Genomic DNA, 18,826 nt, shown 5'->3' with positions numbered 1-18,826 from the left:
GGCAAAATCAAGACTAGTTTTTATAGAAGACAAGATATGTGATAAGTACCCCAAAATAGGAAATAATTTGATGAAAAATACCTTAGTTTACCCAAATTCTAGTTTTACTTTTATTTTACATTATTCATGCACAGATTGTAGTCATTACTAATATACCTTTATATGCAAGTATTTAGGCATGTGTAAATATATTTAAGACATTTAAAGCTTATATTGAATACCTATAGATTTAAAACATAATTTATCAGTATATTAAATAAAAAATGTACATATCACTAAATTTACCATGTTAATAAGCAGAAAATCGTATCCATTATGTTAAATACATATTTGTATTTCTCTGTAATTACTGTGCCTGGTATAATTAACTGTTTATATTCTCTTTAACTGAAGTGATCAACTATTTTTCTTTTCTCCAGAAAATAAAGAAAATTACAGAACAGAAAATGAATTGTTTGGCTATTTTTTTCTTCATGAGCACTCATTTCATATCATTTTAATAATTTTGAGGGAAAAAGAAACATAAATAATATTATTCAAAGGCATTTTCATCGTTTGTTAATGGATTGCCATTCTGAGAAATAAGGGTAAAAATTTTATTTAGTGACTAATGTTTTATATCAGTTTCTTATTTAGAAACTGTCCAGACTTCCAGTTTTAATTAATTAATTGTTTACCAAGGTCTTAAAGCTGAGAAAAGTTTAAATGTATAAAACAGATTTTGACACAAATACATAAAAAGAGAGCAACAGATGGTTTAGACAGTAACTTGGACCCTTGATATTTTTATCAAGCTGTGTGATCAAAAAGCCAGTATTTAATACTCCTCAAAGTATAGAAAGGAAGGAGAGGATATTAAATATCCTCTACATTAAATAAAATGGTCTTTTTTTTTTTTTAAAGAAAAACAAATAATGTCTTCATGGAGGTTTCTTCACTTTTTGTTCTTTTTTGTTCTAAAGTACCTCCCAAACATACAATGTTGCTCGTGTCAAAAGCTCCCTAAAATGGCCAGCGCAATTCCAAATTGTCCTTGGTGAAACTGTGACAGAATGATAAGCATACTAGTTAGTATTGTTAACAAGAAAAGATGAAGAAAACACGTGTTTGGCCTGAAAGAGGCACCATTTAGATTGAGAAGACCTTGAGAACTGGAATGGCCCTTAAAAATACTGCTTGGGTAACTTTTTGTCTCCCCTGAGCCTGACCAAAGGCCAATGGTCACCTAGGAGTGGCCAGAAAAACCTTCTGAAATAAAGCAATTCTCTGAGACACAAAGACAGGACAGAAGAAGTCCTTGTAAGGTTTGAAATGATGGGAGGCAAAGGAGTATCATTCTGGGGAATCCCCTGGATCCAACTTAAGGATGGACTGACTGGGCTCGGCAGGTTGACTTTACAGAGGCCTCCCTGATCCTGGCCCCTGGTGGGCACACCTTTGTGGAATTCCCCTCTTCCTTGAGTGTGGGCTGGACCTGTGACTTGCTTCCAACCAATGGAATGCAACAAAGGAGACAGAATCTAGGCCACTGCATTTATATGATTACCTAAGAGGGTAGCACCCATCTTATTAAAGTCTCTCACTCCAGTGTTGGTTTTGAAGAAGCAACTTGCCATGAATTTTATAACCACAAGGAAATGACTTCTGCCAACAACCTGGGAGAGCTTGGAAGCAGATACCTGCCCTGTCAAGGATCTGAGGAGAACCCAGCTTTGGCTGATGTCTTTCTTGAAGCCTTGTGAGACCCTAAGCAGATCAGCGAGCTAAGCTGTGCCCAGAGTCCTGACCCAGAGAAACAGCAGGGTGATGAGCACGTGTGGTTTTAAGCGGCTGAGACTGTGGTTAATACGTTACGTGACAACAGAAAACAAATGCTCTAGCCTATGCTCATCTCCCTACAGGCTTTTCCTCTTCTGGGCAATTTCATTTCTAAATATCCAACCTAACATTCAGGTATTTTCCTCTAGTCATGAGCAGCAGAGGTTAAAATTACTTACCAAAACTTTATTAGACTCTTTGGGTAAAAATTAAGCAACTGTCTTTTCCCCGTTTTAAACATTAATATTAGCCTAGTAAAAGAGGCAGCAAAACATTAGCAGGGGCTGCTTTTATCAATATTTATACAGCTGGCCTCAATCCAACTCCAGCAAGGACAGCTTCTGTTGAGGCACACAGGTCTCTCTCCAGTTAGACCCAGCCCTTCGAAGTTAGTGTCCTTCTGCTTTATATCCTCTCCAGGCCGTACATATACTGGATATTCAATAATTGTGGAATTGAAAGTGTGATTGCCTTGAAGCTTATTAATTAATGATATCTGGCTTCACTTCACACAGCACTTCTCCTTGATGCCAAAACTCTATGACAGGACAGATGCTGGGACCACAAGCAGTGAGTATGCCAATGTCACTGCTGCCTGAGCCAAATTTTACGAGACAAGGAAAACAAAGGGCAATAGAATCCTGAGTCCTCAGCATCATCTTTAGTTAGCTGCCACAGAATTTCCCAGTACTGAACCTCTCTTAAAATTCTTACTTCTCCCCACCCCTCCAGGTATCTGAAATAGAATAAAAGGAAATAAAACAACTTTCCCTAGATGATTTTTCCCTTCTCTTTCTTTTAAATAGCAACCTCAACTGTTGGCAGAGGTTTCTAGGAATTCAAGGAACATCAATAAAGTTTAGGCCAAATGAGATTTATAATTAGAAAACAGATACTGTTTTGGGTATTAAATTTAAGGATAAAATGAAGCCAAGTCCACATACGTATTTATAGACACCACAGCACAGAGCAGCTGGTCCAGCTGCACCCAGTGTCTAATGCTTCTGGCTGAATCTCTGTTCTCCAGGGGAACAGACTAAGCTCCTTTAGGGCAGGGACCGCATTCTGGTCAGCTCTGGATTTCTCCAACACATAACACACTCTTCACTCAAAGGGCCACTCATAGAATGTGTTGAATTCAATTAAACGAGAAAACAATTTTTAAAAAAAGTTAACGACGATTGCTAAGGTGACATCTGAACCCACATGTTCAAACACTGCCATCCTTACCCATTTTCCAGTGAAACTACTGGAGGGAAAGGGGAAAGAATTAAACCAATTAATAGCACTAAAACCTCCAGGCCTACCTAAGGACGAATCACACCATGTTTAGCCAGTGAAAATGACTAGAATTTAAAACATATTTTAATGAGAACACTTTCTCACCATCTTTAAATAGAAATGACTTGCACTTTTTACTCTGAAGCCACGAGGCCATCAGGACTTATTCACTTCCTGGTCCGTGGGGTTCTGAAGCCACCCCACCACCAGCTCTCCAGTGCTCTTGAGGCACGTGCTGGACATGTCCTCCTCTGTTGGGAGACCTTGTGGCAGCTTCAGGGGCTTGATTCTGTGACATAAGGGAATGCTTTTAGAGTTATACTAGGTAACACGTCTTAAGAAACTGCTGGAATAACAAACAACAAACCTTACCAAATGTTTAACCACTTTCAGTTTTGCATTCACCGAAGGGATATTCTTGTGAACTTGAGGAGTATGTGCCTACAAACAAAGGAAACAATGTTATGGATCAATTTCAAAAGCACAGATGGTCCCATGTTACAGGAAAAGGTTAAGGTGTAGGCTCATTCTGTCTAAATCAAACTTCCAAATATATTACATGAAATAATACATTTAAAGAAAGTTTTAAAAGTGGAAAATTTAAAGCAAATTTAAACAACACTAAAGATGACTAAAATAGTTACAAACTTTTTGTAAGCCAAGCATCTTTATTATATCTTTCTCCCAATATGGACGTCTTTTTGTACTTTTTATTCTGGTAACAATATGCAGTTTATGAGGTTGCTGTGGATCCCCACCATATTTTTCATGATCTTCAGGTGAAGGCTGAAAAACCTGGAAAGGAAGAATTATAAATGGTGAATTTTCAATTTACACAGCTTCTATGTACCTCCTTTATTGTTTTTTCCTTAAAAAAACCTTCAAACAACTACATAATGATTTCATCCCTAATAGCTCTATAATCCTAACCCTCAAATTGACATTTCTACCAGGCTGATTACTCAGATAGATGGAGTCTAAGAATTTCATACTCTAAGAAAAATACCACACAGGCAAGGGTTTGTTATGTTTTGCTTTTATTAAGAGAAAAGCAGGAGCAACCAGATGACACTAAAGAGTTCAAATGTCAAGAGAATATATTGCATTCTATGAGCTGGGCCTTGGGCTGCATCCCCTCCCCCATTCAAGTAGGGGGACAAACAAAAACTTACAATGACAATAACACATGAGTATTATAAAAAGTACGTATTCACTGCAACCCCGAATAAGGATGTATGTATAACACTATTTGTAATACTGAATTTTTTTTTTTTTTTTGCCGTAAGCGGGCCTCTCACTGTTGTGGCCTCTCCCGTTGTGGAGCACAGGCTCTGGACGCACAGGCTCAGCGGCCCTGGCTCACGAGCCCAGCCGCTCCGCGGCATGTGGGATCTTCTCGGACCGGGGCACGAACCTGTGTCCCCTGCATCGGCAGGTGGACTCTCAACCACTGCGCCACCAGGGAAGCCCAATACTGAAAATTTTAAAGGCCAAATCTATATTCCTCAAGAGAATAGCTAAATACATTATGATGCATACATTCTAAATAAAACTAAAATATAACTAAATAAAATACGATGCAAATAAATTATGATGAATCCTACTGGCTATAATGCTACCATTAAAACAAATAAGGGGCTTCCCTGGTGGCGCAGTGGTTGAGAATCTGCCTGCTAATGCAGAGGACACGGGTTCGAGCCCTGGTCTGGGAAGATCCCACATGCCGCGGAGCAATTAAGCCCGTGAGCCACAACTACTGAGCCTGCGCGTCTGGAGCCTGTGCTCTGCAACAAGAGAGGCTGCGACAGTGAGAGGCCCGCGCACCGCGATGAAGAGTGGCCCCCGCTTGCCACAACTAGAGAAAGCCCTCGCACAGAAACGAAGACCCAACACAGCAAAAATAAATTAATTAATTAAAAAAAAAAAACAAAAAAAAAACAAATAAGGTTTACTATCTTTGTAAGTACTAACATTGAAGGATGGTCATAATATATTGAGCAAAAAAACCAAATTTCCACACCACTGTGTAACAGGATCTTGTATTTCTTTCTTCTACACCATGATGAGTGTGTATATATGATATATTCTGTAACTACTAATTCTAAGAATATGATCCTAAGTTCTATTTTTTATTGTTTTCAACATCTTTATTGCAGTATAATTGCTTTACAATGGTTAGTTTCTGCTTTATAAGAAAGTGAATCAGCTATACATATACATATATCCCCATATCTCCTCCCTCTTGCATTTCCCTCCCATCCTCCCTATCCCACCCATCTAGGTGGTCACAAACCACTGAGCTGATCTCCCTGTGCTATGCAGCTGCTTCCCAGTAGCTAGCTATTTTACATTTGGTAGTGTATATATGTCCATGCCACTCACTTCATCTCAGCCTACCCCTCCCACTCCCCGCATCCTCAAGTCCATTTCCTATGTCTGCACAGTTATTCCTGTCCTGCCCCTAGGTTCTTCAAAACCCCCCTTTTTTTAGATTCCATATATATGTGTTAGCATACAGTATTTGTTTTTCTCTTTCTGACTTACTTCACTCTGCATGACAGTCTCTAGGTCCATCCACCTCATTACAAATAACTCAATTTCGTTTCTCGTTATGGCTGAGTAATATTCCATTGTATATATGTGCCACATCTTCTTTATCCATTCACCTATTGATGGACACTTAGGTTGCATCAATATCCTGGCTATTGTACATAGAGCTGCGATGAACAATGTGGTACATGACTCTTTTTGAATTATGGTTTTCTCAGGTTATATGCCCAGTAGTGGGATTGGTGGGTCATATGGTAGTTCTACTTTTAGTTTTTTAAGGAACCTCCATACTGTTCTCCATAGTGACTGTATCAGTTTACATTCCCACCAACAGCACAAGATGGTTCCCTTTCCTCCACACCCTCTCCGGCATTTATTGTTTGTAGATTTTTTTGATGATGGCCATTATGACTGGTAGGAGGTGATACCTCATTGTAGTTTTGATTTGCATTTCTCTAATGATTAGCGATGTTGAGCATTCTTTCATGTGTTTGCTGGCAATCTGTATATCTTCTTTGGAGAAATGTCTACTTAGGTCTTCTGCCCATTTCTGGATTGGGTTGTTTGTTTTTTTGATATTGCGCTGCATGAGCTGCTTGTATATTTTGGAGATTAATCCTTTGTCAGCTGCTTCGTTTGCAAATATTTTCTCCCGTTCTGAGGGTTGCCTTTTCATCTTGTTTATATTTTCCATCGCTGTGCAAAAGCTTTTAAGTTTCATTAGGTCCCATTTGTTTAGTTTTGTTTTTATGTCCATTTCTCTAGGAGGTGGGTCAAAAAGGATCTTGCTGTGATTTATGTCATACAGTGTTCTGCCTATGTTTTCCTCTAAGAGTTTTATAGTGTCTGGCCTTACATTTAGGCGTTTAATCCATTTTGAGTTTATTTTTGTGTATGGTGTTAGGGAGTATTCTGATTTCATTCTTTCACATGTACCTGTCCAGTTTTCCCAGCACCACTTATTGAAGAGGCTGTCTTTTCTCCATTGTATACTCTTGCCTCCTTTATCAAAAATAAGGTGACCATATGTGCGTGGGTTTATCTCTGGGCTTTCTATGCTGTGCCATTGATCTATATTTCTGTTTTTGTGCCAGTACCATATTGTCTTGATTACTGTAGCTTTGTAGTATAGTCTGAGGCCCAGGAGCCTGATTCCTCCAGCTCCATTTTTCTTTCTCAAGATTGCTTTGGCTACTCGGGGTCTTTTGTGTTTCCATACAAATTGTGAAATTTTTTGTTCTAGTTCTGTGAAAAATGCCATTGGTAGTTTGATAGGGATTGCATTGAATCTGTAGATTGCTTTGAGTAGTACAGTCATTTTCACAATACTGATTCTTCCATTCTAAGAACATGGTATATCTCTCCATCTGTTTGTATCATCTTTAAATTCTTTCAACAGTGTCTTATAGTTTTCTGCGTACAGGTCTTTTGTCTCCTTAGGTAGGTTTATTCCATGGTATTTTATTCTTTTTGTTGCAATGGTAAATGGGAGTGTCTCCTTAATTTCTCTTTCAGATTTTTCATCATTAGTGTACAGGAATGCCAGAAATTTCTGTGCATTAATTTTGTATCCTGCTACTCTACCAAATTCATTGATTAGTTCTAGTAGTTTTCTGGTATCATCTTTAGGATTCTCTATGTATAGTATCATGTCATCTGTAAACAGTGACAGCTTTACTTCTTTTACATTTGGATTCCTTTTATTTCTTTTTCTTCTCTGATTGCTGTAGCTAAAACTTCCAAAACTATGTTGAATAATAGTGGTGAGAGTGGACAACCTTGTCTTGTTCCTGATCTTAGAGGAAATGGTTTCAGTTTTTCACCACTGAGAATGATGTTGGCTGTGGGCTTGTCATATATGGCCTTTCTTATGCTGAGGTAGGTTCCCTCTATGCCTACTTACTGGAGGATTTTTATCATAAACGGGTGTTGAATTTTGTCAAAAGCTTTTTCTGCATCTATTGAGATGAGCATATGGTCTTTATCCTTCAATTAGTTAATATGGTGTATCACACTGGTTGATTTGCATATACTGAAGAATCCTTGCATCCCTGGGATAATCCCACTTGATCATGGTGTATAATCCTTTTAATGTGTTGTTGGATTCTGTTTGCTAGTACTTTGTTGAGGATTTTTGCATCTACGTTCATCAGTGATATTGGTCTTTAATTTTCTTTTTTTGTAGTATCTTTGTCTGGTTTTGGTATCAGGGTGATGGCGGCCTCATGGAATGAATTTCGGAATGTTCCTTCCTCCGCAATTTTTGGAAGAGTTTGAGAAGGATAGGTGTTAGCTCTTCTCTAAATGTTTGATAGAATTCACCTGTGAAGCCATCTGGTCCTGGACTTTTGTTTGTTGTAAGGTTTTTAATCACAGTTTCAATTTCATTACTTGTGGTTGGCCTGTTCATATTTTCTATTTCTTCCTGGTTCAGTCTTGGAAGCTTATACCTTTCTAAGAATTTGTCCATTTCTTCCAGGTTGTCCATTTTATTGGCATATAGTTGCTTGTAGCAATCTCTCATGATCCTTTGTATTTCTGCAGTGTGAGTTGTTACTTCTTTTTCATTCCTAATTCTGTTGATTTGAGTCTTTTCCCTTTTTTTCTTGATGAGTCTGGCTAATGGTTTATCAATTTTGTTTATCTTCTCAAAGAACCAGCTTTTAGTTTTACTGCATTTGCTACTGTTTCCTTTATTTCTTTTTCATTTATTTCTGATCTGATATTTATGATTTCTTTCCTTCTGCTAACTTTGGGGTTTTTTTGCTCTTCTTTCTCTAATTGCTTTAGGTGTAAGGTTAGGTTGTTTATCTGAGAAGTTTCTTGTTTCTTGAGGTAGGATTGTGTTGTTATAAACTTCCCTCTTAGAACTGCTTTTGCTGCATCCCATAGGTTTTGGGTCGTGTTTTCATTATCATTTGTTTCTAGGTATTTTTTGATTTCCTCTTTAATTTGTTCAGTGATCTCTTGGTTATTAAGTAGTGTAATGTTTAGCTTCCATGTGTTTGTATTTTTTAGATTTCTTCTTGTAATTGATATCTAATCTCATAGCTTTGTGGTCAGAAAAGATACGGATACAATTTCAATTTTCTTAAATTTACCAAGGCTTGATTTGTGACCCAATATATGATCTATCCTGGAGGATGTGCCATGAGCACTTGAGAAGAAAGTGTATTCTGTTGTTTTTGGATGGAATGTCCTATAAATATCAATTAAGTCCATCTTGTTTAATGTATAATTTAAAGCTTGTGTTTCCTTATTTATTTTCATTTTGGATGATCTGTCCATTGGTGAAAGTGGGGTGTTAAAGTCCCCTACTATGATTGTGTTACTGTCGATTTCCCCTTTTATGGATGTTACTATTTGCTTTATGTATTGAGGTGCTCCTATGGTGGGTGCATAAATATTTACACTTGTTTTATCTTCTTCTTGGATTGATCCATTGATCATTATGTAGTGTCCTTCTTTGTCTCTTATAATAGTCTTTATTTTATTTTACTATTATTTTTAATTAATTAATTAATTAATTTTACGCGGGCCTCTCACTGTTGTGGCCTCTCCCGTTGCGGAGCACAGGCTCCGGATGCGCAGGTTCAGTGGCCATGGCTCACGGGCCCAGCCGCTCCGCGGCATGTGGGATCTTCCCAGACCAGGGCACGAACCTGTGTCCCCTGCATTGGCAGGCGGACTCTCAACCACTGTGCCACCAGGGAAGCCCCCCAATAGTCTTTATTTTAAAGTCTATTTTGTCTGATATGAGAATTGCTACTCCAGCTTTCTTTTGATTTCCATTGCGATGGAATATCTTTTTCCATCCCCTCACTTTCAGTCTGTATGTGTCCCTAGGTCTGAAGTAGGTCTCTTGTAGACAGTATATATATGGGTCTTGTTTCTGTAACCATTCAGCCAGCCTGTGTCTTTTGGTTGGAGCATTTAATCCATTTACATTTAAGATAGTTATCGATATGTATGTTCCTATTACCATTTTCTTAATTGTTTTGGGTTTGTTATTATAGGTCTTTTTCTTTTCTTGTGTTTCCTGCCTAGAGAAGTTCCTTTAGCATTTGTTGTAAAGCTGGTTTGGTGGTGCTGAATTCTCTTAGCTTTTGCTTGTCTGTAAAGGCTTCAATTTCTCTGTCGAATCTTAATGAAATCTTTGCTGGATAGAATAATCTTGGCTGTAGGTTTTTCCCTTTCATCACTTTAAATGTGTCCTGCCACTCCCTTCTGGCTTGCAGAGTGTCTGCTGAAAGATCAGCTCTTAACCTTATGGGGATTCCCTTGTATGTTATTTGTTGTTCTTCCCTTGCTGCTTTTTTTTTCTTTGTATTTAATTTTTGATATTTTGATTAATTTGTGTCTTGGCGTGTTTCTCCTTGGATTTATCCTGTATGGGACTCTCTGCGCTTCCTGGACTTGACTATTTCCTTTCCCATATTAGGGAAGTTTTCAACTAAAATCTCTTCAAATATTTTCTCAGTCCCTTTCATTTTCTCTTCTTCTTCTGGGACCCCTATAATTTGAATGTTGGTGAGTTTAATGTTGTTCCAGAGGTCTCTGAGACTGTCCTCAATTCTTTTCAGTCTTTTTTCTTTATTCTGCTCTGCAGTAGTTATTTCCACTATTTTATCTTCCAGGTCACTTATCTGTTCTTCTGCCTCAGTTTTTCTGCCATTGATTCCTTCTGGAGAACTTTTAATTTCATTTATTGTGTTGTTCATCTTGTTTGTTTGCTCTTTAGTTCTTCTAGGTCCTTGTTAAACGTTTCTTGTATTTTCTCTATTCTACTTCCAAGATTTTGGATCATCTTTACTATCACTACTCTGAATTCTTTTTCAGGCAGACTGCCTATTTCCTCTTCATTTGTTTGGTCTGGTGGGTTTTCACCTTGCTCCTTCATCTTCTGTGTGTTTCTGTGTCTTCTCATTTTGCTTAACTTACTGTGTTTGGGGTCTCCTTTTCGCAGTCTGCAGGTTCATAGTTCCCGTTGTTTTTGGTGTCTGCCCCCAGTGGCTAAGGTTGGTTCAGTGGGTTGTGTAGGCTTCCTGGTGGAGGGGACTGTTGCCTGTGTTCTGGTGGATGAGGCTGGATCTTGTCTTTCTGGCGGGCAGGACCATGTCTGCTGGTATGTTTTGGGGTGTCTGTGACCTTATTATGATTTTAGGCAGCCTCTCTGCTAATGGGTGCAGTTGTGTTCCTGTCTTGCTAGATGTTTGGCATAGGGTGTCCAGCACTGTAGCTTGCTGGTCGTTGAGTGGAGCTGGGTGTTCAGTTTGAGATTGAGATCTCTGGGAGAGCTTTCGCCGTTTGATATTACGTGGAGCCGGGAGGTCTCTGGTGGACCAATGTCCTGAACTAGGCTCTCCCAACTCAGAGGTACAGGCCTGACACCTGGCCGGAGCACGAAGACACTGTCAGCCACACAGCCAGTTATGTGGGGAGCTTCTTGCCTTTTGGGAAGTCTGAGGTCTTCTGCCAGCGTGCAGTAGGTGTTCCGTAGGAGTTGTTCCACATGTAGATGTATTTCTGATGTATTTGTCGGGAGGAAGGTGATCTCCACGTGTTACTCCTCCGCCATCTTGAAGGTCTCTCCCCTAAATTCTAAATATGATTCTAACAATTATATATATATGTGTGTGTATGTGTGTATGTGTATATATATGTATACATATATATATATTTATCCTTATATGTATAAAGGTGTCAAAAACATTAGGTCAAGAGTCATACATCTGGGGAATCAGACTGAGAAAGGCCAAAAAAAAAGATGGTACTTTAATCAAAAAAGATATTATTCAATCATTAACTTATCCACAGAGGGTTCACATTACACTGCTAAATGATGAAAGCAGCTGGAGAAGCATTATAGCCAAGATGATGCACATCTTCAAAAATATTTAACAGAAAAGTATGTGGAGGGTGTTAGCAGTATTTGCCTCCAGGTGGGTAGGATGAAGGGTATTTTTCTAGAGATTTTGATGGGGTAGGTGTGCCAAAGAAAAGGAGAGAAGAATTAAAGAAACAGTGTGAGGAGCATGAAATATTCAGGAAAAGTAAGTGGTTCTGTGTGACTAAGGTAGAAAAAAATAGGAAAAGCAATGCACGGGGAGAAGTTAAACTAAGCTTAACTATGCTGAGTCTACAGAAATTTCCAGAATGGATATAAGGCTATTGGAGGTTTGAAGCAAAATGACGTTTCAAAAATAGATTCAGAAAGTCTGCCATCTTCTCGGTCTGCCGGCTTTCCAAATAAGAGTCGCTATTCCTTGCCCTAACACCTCATCTCCCAATTTATTGGCCTGTCCTGCGGTGAGCAGAGTGAGCTTGGACTCGGTAACAGTAACATGTTTTTCAAAAACAGTAACGTAAAAACTTACTTTATCTGGAATTCTTGACTTCGTAAATTTGTGACGAATCCAATCTGTACAAACAAGGGGCTCCACACCTTTTGTCATCATCTAAAATATGCCATAAAACATTTGATTTTTAGAACTCTATCTAGTGCAGAAATCATAACCTACCAATTTTTAGGTGACAAAATCTGTTCTCACCTAACCTGTAATTAGTAAACATTTATCTCAGCCCCCTAGCTGAATGAATACATCTCATCTTACCACTAACATAAAGAAAAAGCACATTAAATATAAACTTCTAGACCAGCAGTTGGCAATATTCTTCTGTAAAGAACCAGACAGTAAATATTTCCAGCTCTGGGGCTACACAGTTTCCACAGCCAAGTCTCAGCTCTGCCACAGGAGGGCGAAAGCAGTTGTCGACAATATGTAAACAAATTGGTGTGGCTATGTTTCAATAAAACTTTTACAAAAATAGGTGGTGGGCTGAATTTGGCTTGTAGGTTGTAGTTTGTCAGTGTGCTCTAGACAACATACAATAATTCAGCTTCAGCAATACAGGGTAAAAGAAAGCCAAAATGAGTTTCCAGTTTTCTTTCTAGTCCCAAGAATGCCATCAACTCCTATTTCCTATCTCTTGTTCCCTTTCTACAATCTTCCAGTTGTGTTTCTCTCAGGCTGCTGAAGAAAAAGGATTCACTGCTAATCCTTCATACCAGGAAACTCCTCTGGGTGGGAAATAATCATTCCCTTCATGCCCTCCCTGTACTGCAGAGATGGTATCAACAATGGGAGAATAAGCAGGAGGGAATTGGGGGTTAGGGGGAGACTGGTGAAGGACATGGGCTTTGACATACCAGGAACATTGGGCCTCTAATCCTGCTCTGTACGTACCAGCTGTGACATATGAGATACTTACCCTCTCGGAGGTCGGTTTCCTCGGCTATAAAAAGGAAATAATACTTACCACCCAGGATTAATCTGAGGTTAAGGTAAGTGCGTAAAGCACCTGGCATTATTATTATCTAAAGGCAGCAGCAGGTCCTATCTAGACTCTGGACCTCATGAATAGATTAGGCTGCACCACTGAAATTTCTAAAAGACTGGAAGGAAATACATGAAAGTACAAACATTAATGGTCTCTGGGAAATTGTTTCTCTTCTTTCTGCTTTTCTACATTTTTCTAATTTTCTATTACTGAAAATGGACTTTTCATAACTGAAGGGAAAAAAACATCTAAAACTTTCAAAAGATTAAGGTGGGCCATGGGGAATCAACACTAGACATTTTTTACCAGCATTGTCTCCAGGAAAAGGTCTTTTGTGATTTCAGATCTTTAGGGATAAAACAGCAGATATACCACAAATAAAATTAACCCTTGACATTAAAAAAGTATATATATATATATATATATATATATATATATATAAAGAAACTTAAATTTTTAACTTGCCTGTATGTTTTGTTAATTAGAAAAGAGAGAAAAAGTTCTTAAGGAATAGGAAAAAAAAAGATAATTCTTGAAAAGAAATACTTACTTGTAGTCTGCCTGGGGGCCTCTGAACTATTGAGCGCAAAATCCCTGCCATGAGTGTGGTGACTGTTCTCCTTAGGGGCTGTGAGAAGTAGAAAACAGATCTGTGGGTCAGGTATGTCTTAGAAATGGATAGCTCAAACTGAAAAACTGGATGAAGTTTAACAGCAAAATCTTGATTGTTTTAATACACAAAGGACAAGAATTAAGTTACAATAGATGTTTTATTGAGAGTTCAAGAAAACCATAGGAAGTAATTATACATTAACCATATCCCATTTTCACCAAAGAGTTAAATTACACCCTAGGCTGATTCAACAAAAATAGGCAATGGAAGTTACTATCATTTAAAAAATCTTCAACAGCAAGGGCAGATATAAAGAATGCTTTGCTATAGAATCAAAAAAAAATTGAAAAGCTGGAAGAGACTGAAGAAATCCAAACTCCTAATTAGAACTGACAACGCTCTTACTTTATTTATGAGGAAAATGAATCCCAGAGAGTTCAATCATTTACCGAAGGGCATCCAGCTTTCAAGAGAGTATATGGTCTGGAACCCAAACCTCCTAATACCTAATACAGCACATTTTCACTAAATCATAACACCCTTCTGTTAAATAAAGCAGAATGTTCTCTTTTGCTTATTTATATTTTTAGACTATTCTTAACGAACATGCATTGCATTTATAAACTAAAAGTCATGTTTATTTAGACAAAAAACAATTATAGCCTACTGACTTAAACTTAAACTGAATGCAGAAAGATTAAGTTCATGAACTACATGTATATTTTGGACAGGTTACTTAATTTGTATGTTTCAATTTTTTCCCCCAAAGAACAGAAAGAAAATAATACCTATCTTGCAAATGAAGTACTCTGAAAACACCTAAAACAGTACTTGGCACATAAGAAGCCCTCAATAAATGGTAGTTTTTACTATTATAATATCATTAAATTATTACAAAGCTATAATAAGAATACACTAACATGCCAAAATAGGGCAAGTGCTGTATTTCAGTGCCCACCAGATTCTGGCTCACTCAAGCTCTGCAGGTCTTTCCTGTGGTGTGGACAAAGCAATGAAGCTACTGGAATCAATGCGAGATGTCCCATTAGAAGGGCCTGACTTCAGAAAAAGTCTCAGCAACCGAACCAGTCCCTCAAAACTAATTACGTATCAGTTTGAGAAGAGTTAACTACTATATCCTTAGCGCCCTGAAAACAAGAATTTTGTCTTGTTCGTCTTCTACTCTCGGCATCTGGCACACCATCTGATGGAGAGTAGGCACCCAGTGTTTGTTGATGAATGTCTGAATCAGTTAATGGGTTAGATCCATGGTCCGCTCAACTCAGAATTCAGAAGTACATCAGAATTTCAGAGCTGCCATTCAGACTTGAGACCTCAAACATTACAATACAGCAGAGCAATTTCTAGTTCAAATCATCCAGTTTGCTTGGCCGGTTGTTTAGATCCCTTGTATCAAGGCTTCTTTAGAAGAGACGCTTAATCCTCCCGCCCTCCAATCAAATAGACAATGCTAAATCATTTTCTCTACCATACTCATTCCTCCCAAGTTAAGCGTTAGGTACTAACCCAACTTATTTAGCTTCACTCTTTGTTAAATCTTTCTCTTATCACTTAGATTTCAACAAGAGCCTCCTAACTGGCCTTCCTGCTTCTATTCTAACTTCCCCAAGGTCTTTTCTCCACAGCAGCAATCATCTCATTAAGTCCGAAATCAGATAATGTCAACTCCTCAGCTCAAAACCTTCCAATGAGCCAGGTTTCTCATTATTAGAGTAGGAGGTTACACACAGGCCAGAGAGGAAGACTACAATGATCCATGTGATCCAATGACAGAGGATTAGTGTTGGAACTCATGTTTAGCTTAATATAGATATGCTGGATATAGAAATAATTATAGATACATATACACACATGGGTTAGCTCTGTTAGCTGAGAGGACCTAAAGGCAAAGGCATCCCAGTAGCGATGAGCATGCCCAGTGCCCAGATCTTAGTTTCTAATGGCATTCTCTAAAAAAAACAACCAGGACTCCTTGGAGAAATGGCTGATTATATGGCTGTAGCAGGGAATATATAATGATGAGTCTGGAGCACCTAGTGCTAGAAAGGAACTACTCAAAAAATCAAAATGATGGGGGTATGTCAAAGGGACCAGAAGCCAAATAAAAGAGCTACCCAGTGGCTACAGCTGAAATAATATGAGCAACAAAATAAGTAACAAAGTATTGGTTTATAATGCAAAACATAAACTAACCATGAGTCCATACTGATATCAATAGATGAATAAATTAATTAATGAGGGAGAACAAACAAATCTCCCTTACAGAAGAATTTCAAATAATTTATGTAGATACTCCCCTCTCAAAGAGGTGGAGTAAAGCTATCAACCCTGAGGCATGGGCTATACTTAAACACTTGTTACCAGAATATAGTATAGAAAGGGGGGAAAATACCATTATATTAGAGGAACTTAACAAACACTATGTCATGGGGGTGATCAAGATTAACATCAATTGTGATAAAAGTCAAGTTGATAGCATGTATCCTTGATATGATGGAATGACAATGGCACTTCACCTCTATGTCTTCCTTCCAAAAACCCCTAACACTTCTCTAACAGAATAATATCAGACAAACTCCAACTGAAGGACATTGGACAAAATACTTGACTAGGACCTCCTCAAATCCCTGACTGCCTCGAAACTGTCAAGGTCATCAAAACCAAGGAAAGTCATAGTCAAACTGTCATAGTCAAGAGAAGCATTTGACAACTAAACATAATGTGGTATCTTGGATGGGATTCTGGAACAGTAAAAGGACATCAGGTAAAAACTAAGAAAATCTGGGCTTCCCTGGTGGCGCAGTGGTTGAGAATCTGCCTGCCAATGCAGGGCACACGGGTTTGAGCCCTGCTCTGGGAAGATCCCACATGCCGCGGAGCAACTGGGCCCATGAGCCATGGCCGCTGAGCCTGCGCATCCGGAGCCTGTGCTCCACAACGGGAGAGGCCGCGATAGTGACAGGCCCGCGCACCGCGATGAAGAGTGGCCCCTGCTCGCCACAACTAGAGAAAGCCCTCACACAGAAACGAAGACCCAACACAGCCAAAAATAAATTAATTAATTAATTTAAAAAAAATTCGGGAGTCCATGTATTTAAAAAAAAAAAAAAAAAACTAAGAAAATCTGAATGAAGTATGACCTTTAGTTGATAATGTATCAATACTGGCTCATCAATTATAACGAATGTACCATACTAATGTAAGATGTTAGTAAAAGGGGAAACTTGGTGTGGGGGGTATGTAGGAACTCCATACTATTTTCATAGCGTTTCCATAAATCTAGTTATTCCAAAATTAAAAGTTTATTTATTACAAGACTAAAAAGCTCCAATGCCTCTCCATTTCAATCAGAGTGACAGCCAGTGCTAAACCCGCGCCTTGAGGATTTCACCTCCATACTCTTGCTCAATCGCTACACACACTGGCCCCGTTGCAGGTCCTGGAAACTGCCAGGCAGGCATACTCCCTTGACTGACTGTTCCCTCTCCTGGAATGCCCCTGCTATCCGCATAGTTAACTCTCTTACATCCTACAATTTCTGGCCTAAGTCTCATCTTCTCAATGAGTTCTACCCTGATTCCATTATTTAACATTTTGACCCACACTACAATTGTCAGCACTCCCAATCTCTCTTACTCTCCTTGATTTTCTTTCCATAGCATTTAACATCTTCTAACATAATTTAATTTTTTGTTAGGTTTGTGGTTTACTGTCTCTTCCCACCCAACAGCATGTTGGTTCCACAAGCACAAAGATTTTAAAATTTTCTTTTGTTTTAGGCTTGCTCTGTCTATTCACAGATGTATCCCAAGCATCTACCTAAAGCAGCACTGCCACGTAGCAGCCACTCAATTAATTTTTGCTGAATGAATGAAGTGTCATTTACATACTTCAGAATGTGTGACAGTCAAAAGTTGTAAGTTTCAATAAAGGTTATTCTTAATAATTAGGCACATAACTCTTGGACCTTGAAGCAATTATACTGTCTTTCACCGTACAATTAAGTTTCTCTTGCAAAGACAAAAGCAGGAAAATAAATGCACCATATGAGAAGTATGATCCCACTTCCATTAATTAAAAAAAAAAAAAAGATGTCTGTGAATGTGTGTGTGAACAGAGAAGAACTCTGGAAGGCTATCAGAGAAACGTTAGCATACCCAGGGAGAGGAGGGTTGGCTACCAGGGCTATTTCCGCCCCTCCCCGACGTCCCACACCCCCGTAATGTCTGATAGGTTTGTTGTTACTCTTTTACAACGACCATGCGTGTAACTGTTCTTTAAAAAAAACTAATTCCTTTTCTAAAGAGACATAATGGTAAATGGGGGGGCACTACTGAAAATGCAGAACATAGGATTTCCCTTTCAATAAAGCGACAACTCTGAAGGCAAGAAATGTCTCTTTGAACTCCTAATGCCTTCTAGGTAGGCGTCCGAAGTGCCTCTTGGAATAAACAGAACTAAACAAAAAACCGCGGAAAAAGCAGCTCTGGGTAGGTGGCGATCAAAACGCGGTTGCAAAATCACGGCTTTTAGTAAAACGGTAAATATTTTAACTGCCAACTTCAGAGGATTTACGTTCTAAAATGCGGCAATTTTTAAATTAGGCAATTTTGTATCTCCATCAACAATTCAAGTTAGGCTGACCCCAGAGGAAAGCCGAAGTTATGCATAAAGCAGAAGCACATTAAATGTTAAAACATACTTGAACTCCCTTTCCCGCCAGACTGCCCAGCCGAGGCGGCTCTGCCCTCGAGCCCCAGGAGGCGGGGCTCCACATGCCGCGTCCCGGGACTCCACAAACTGGGAAACGGGATCCAGCCGGCCAGTGGCTTTTCGGGAGCCCAAGGGACAGTACCTGGACGTAGTTCCATTCAGGTTACTGTGAGCCGTAAACACAGAATTGAATGGAGAAAATCAATCCGCATCTGCACAGGGTTCCCAGATATGTACTCCTGGCAAAAATGCACTACTTTCGGCCACTCATTCCCCACTCACCAGCAATTCCTAAGTGTCTTTCAGCCTGAAGCTCACCACTCAGGGGAACCGGAGCAGAGAAAGGACACAGAGTGCCACACTCAAACTCGGCCTTCACAGTGCACACACCCTGGCATTTTAGTTCCGGCCGAGTCCCTCCCACTCAGGCGCCATAAAAAGAGAGCGCAGGCGCACTGGAGTCACGTGACCGCTCCCGGGAGCGCTGCA

The 18,826-nt window shown here is 39.1% G+C and overlaps 1 protein-coding gene across 3 annotated transcripts; it reads right to left on the bottom strand.

Moving 5' to 3' along the window:
* Positions 1-984: 984 nt before the first annotated feature.
* Positions 985-18,740, bottom strand: LOC307064644 (large ribosomal subunit protein uL30m-like). Of its 3 annotated transcripts, XR_013811298.1 has the most exons (7): positions 18,620-18,740; positions 13,541-13,618; positions 12,027-12,107; positions 3,748-3,894; positions 3,472-3,540; positions 3,205-3,388; positions 985-1,042 (listed from the first exon to the last, which is right to left on the bottom strand). XR_013811298.1 is itself a non-coding variant. In XM_079721301.1 (6 exons), the coding sequence occupies exons 2-6, from the start codon at positions 13,589-13,591 to the stop codon at positions 3,256-3,258; spliced, it is 486 nt and encodes a 161-aa protein (XP_079577427.1). In that variant the 5' UTR covers positions 13,592-13,618; positions 18,620-18,740; the 3' UTR covers positions 3,166-3,255. The 3 variants fall into 3 exon arrangements, 2 of the variants coding, with proteins under 2 accessions (XP_079577427.1, XP_079577426.1); XM_079721301.1 differs by lacking the exon at positions 985-1,042 and having other exon boundaries at positions 3,166-3,388; positions 3,467-3,540; XM_079721300.1 differs by lacking the exon at positions 985-1,042 and having other exon boundaries at positions 3,166-3,388.
* Between the last annotated feature and the right edge of the window lie 86 nt (positions 18,741-18,826).

Source organism: Hyperoodon ampullatus (genome assembly GCF_949752795.1).
Source record: "Hyperoodon ampullatus genome assembly, chromosome: 15".
Classification (NCBI taxonomy): domain Eukaryota; kingdom Metazoa; phylum Chordata; class Mammalia; order Artiodactyla; family Ziphiidae; genus Hyperoodon; species Hyperoodon ampullatus.
This window is presented reverse-complemented; position numbering and strand designations above follow the sequence as displayed.

Excerpts from the sequence above, each read along its gene's own strand:
- LOC307064644 (XM_079721301.1), bottom strand. The coding sequence starts at position 13,591 with ATGGCAGGGATTTTGCGCTCAATAGTTCAGAGGCCCCCAGGCAGACTA. Across the intron at positions 3,895-12,026 it reads AGTCAAGAATTCCAGATAAA|GTTTTTCAGCCTTCACCTGA; the intron begins GTAAGTTTTTAC and ends CTTCCTTTCCAG. Across the intron at positions 3,389-3,466 it reads GTGGTTAAACATTTGGTAAG|AATCAAGCCCCTGAAGCTGC; the intron begins GTTTGTTGTTTG and ends CTTATGTCACAG.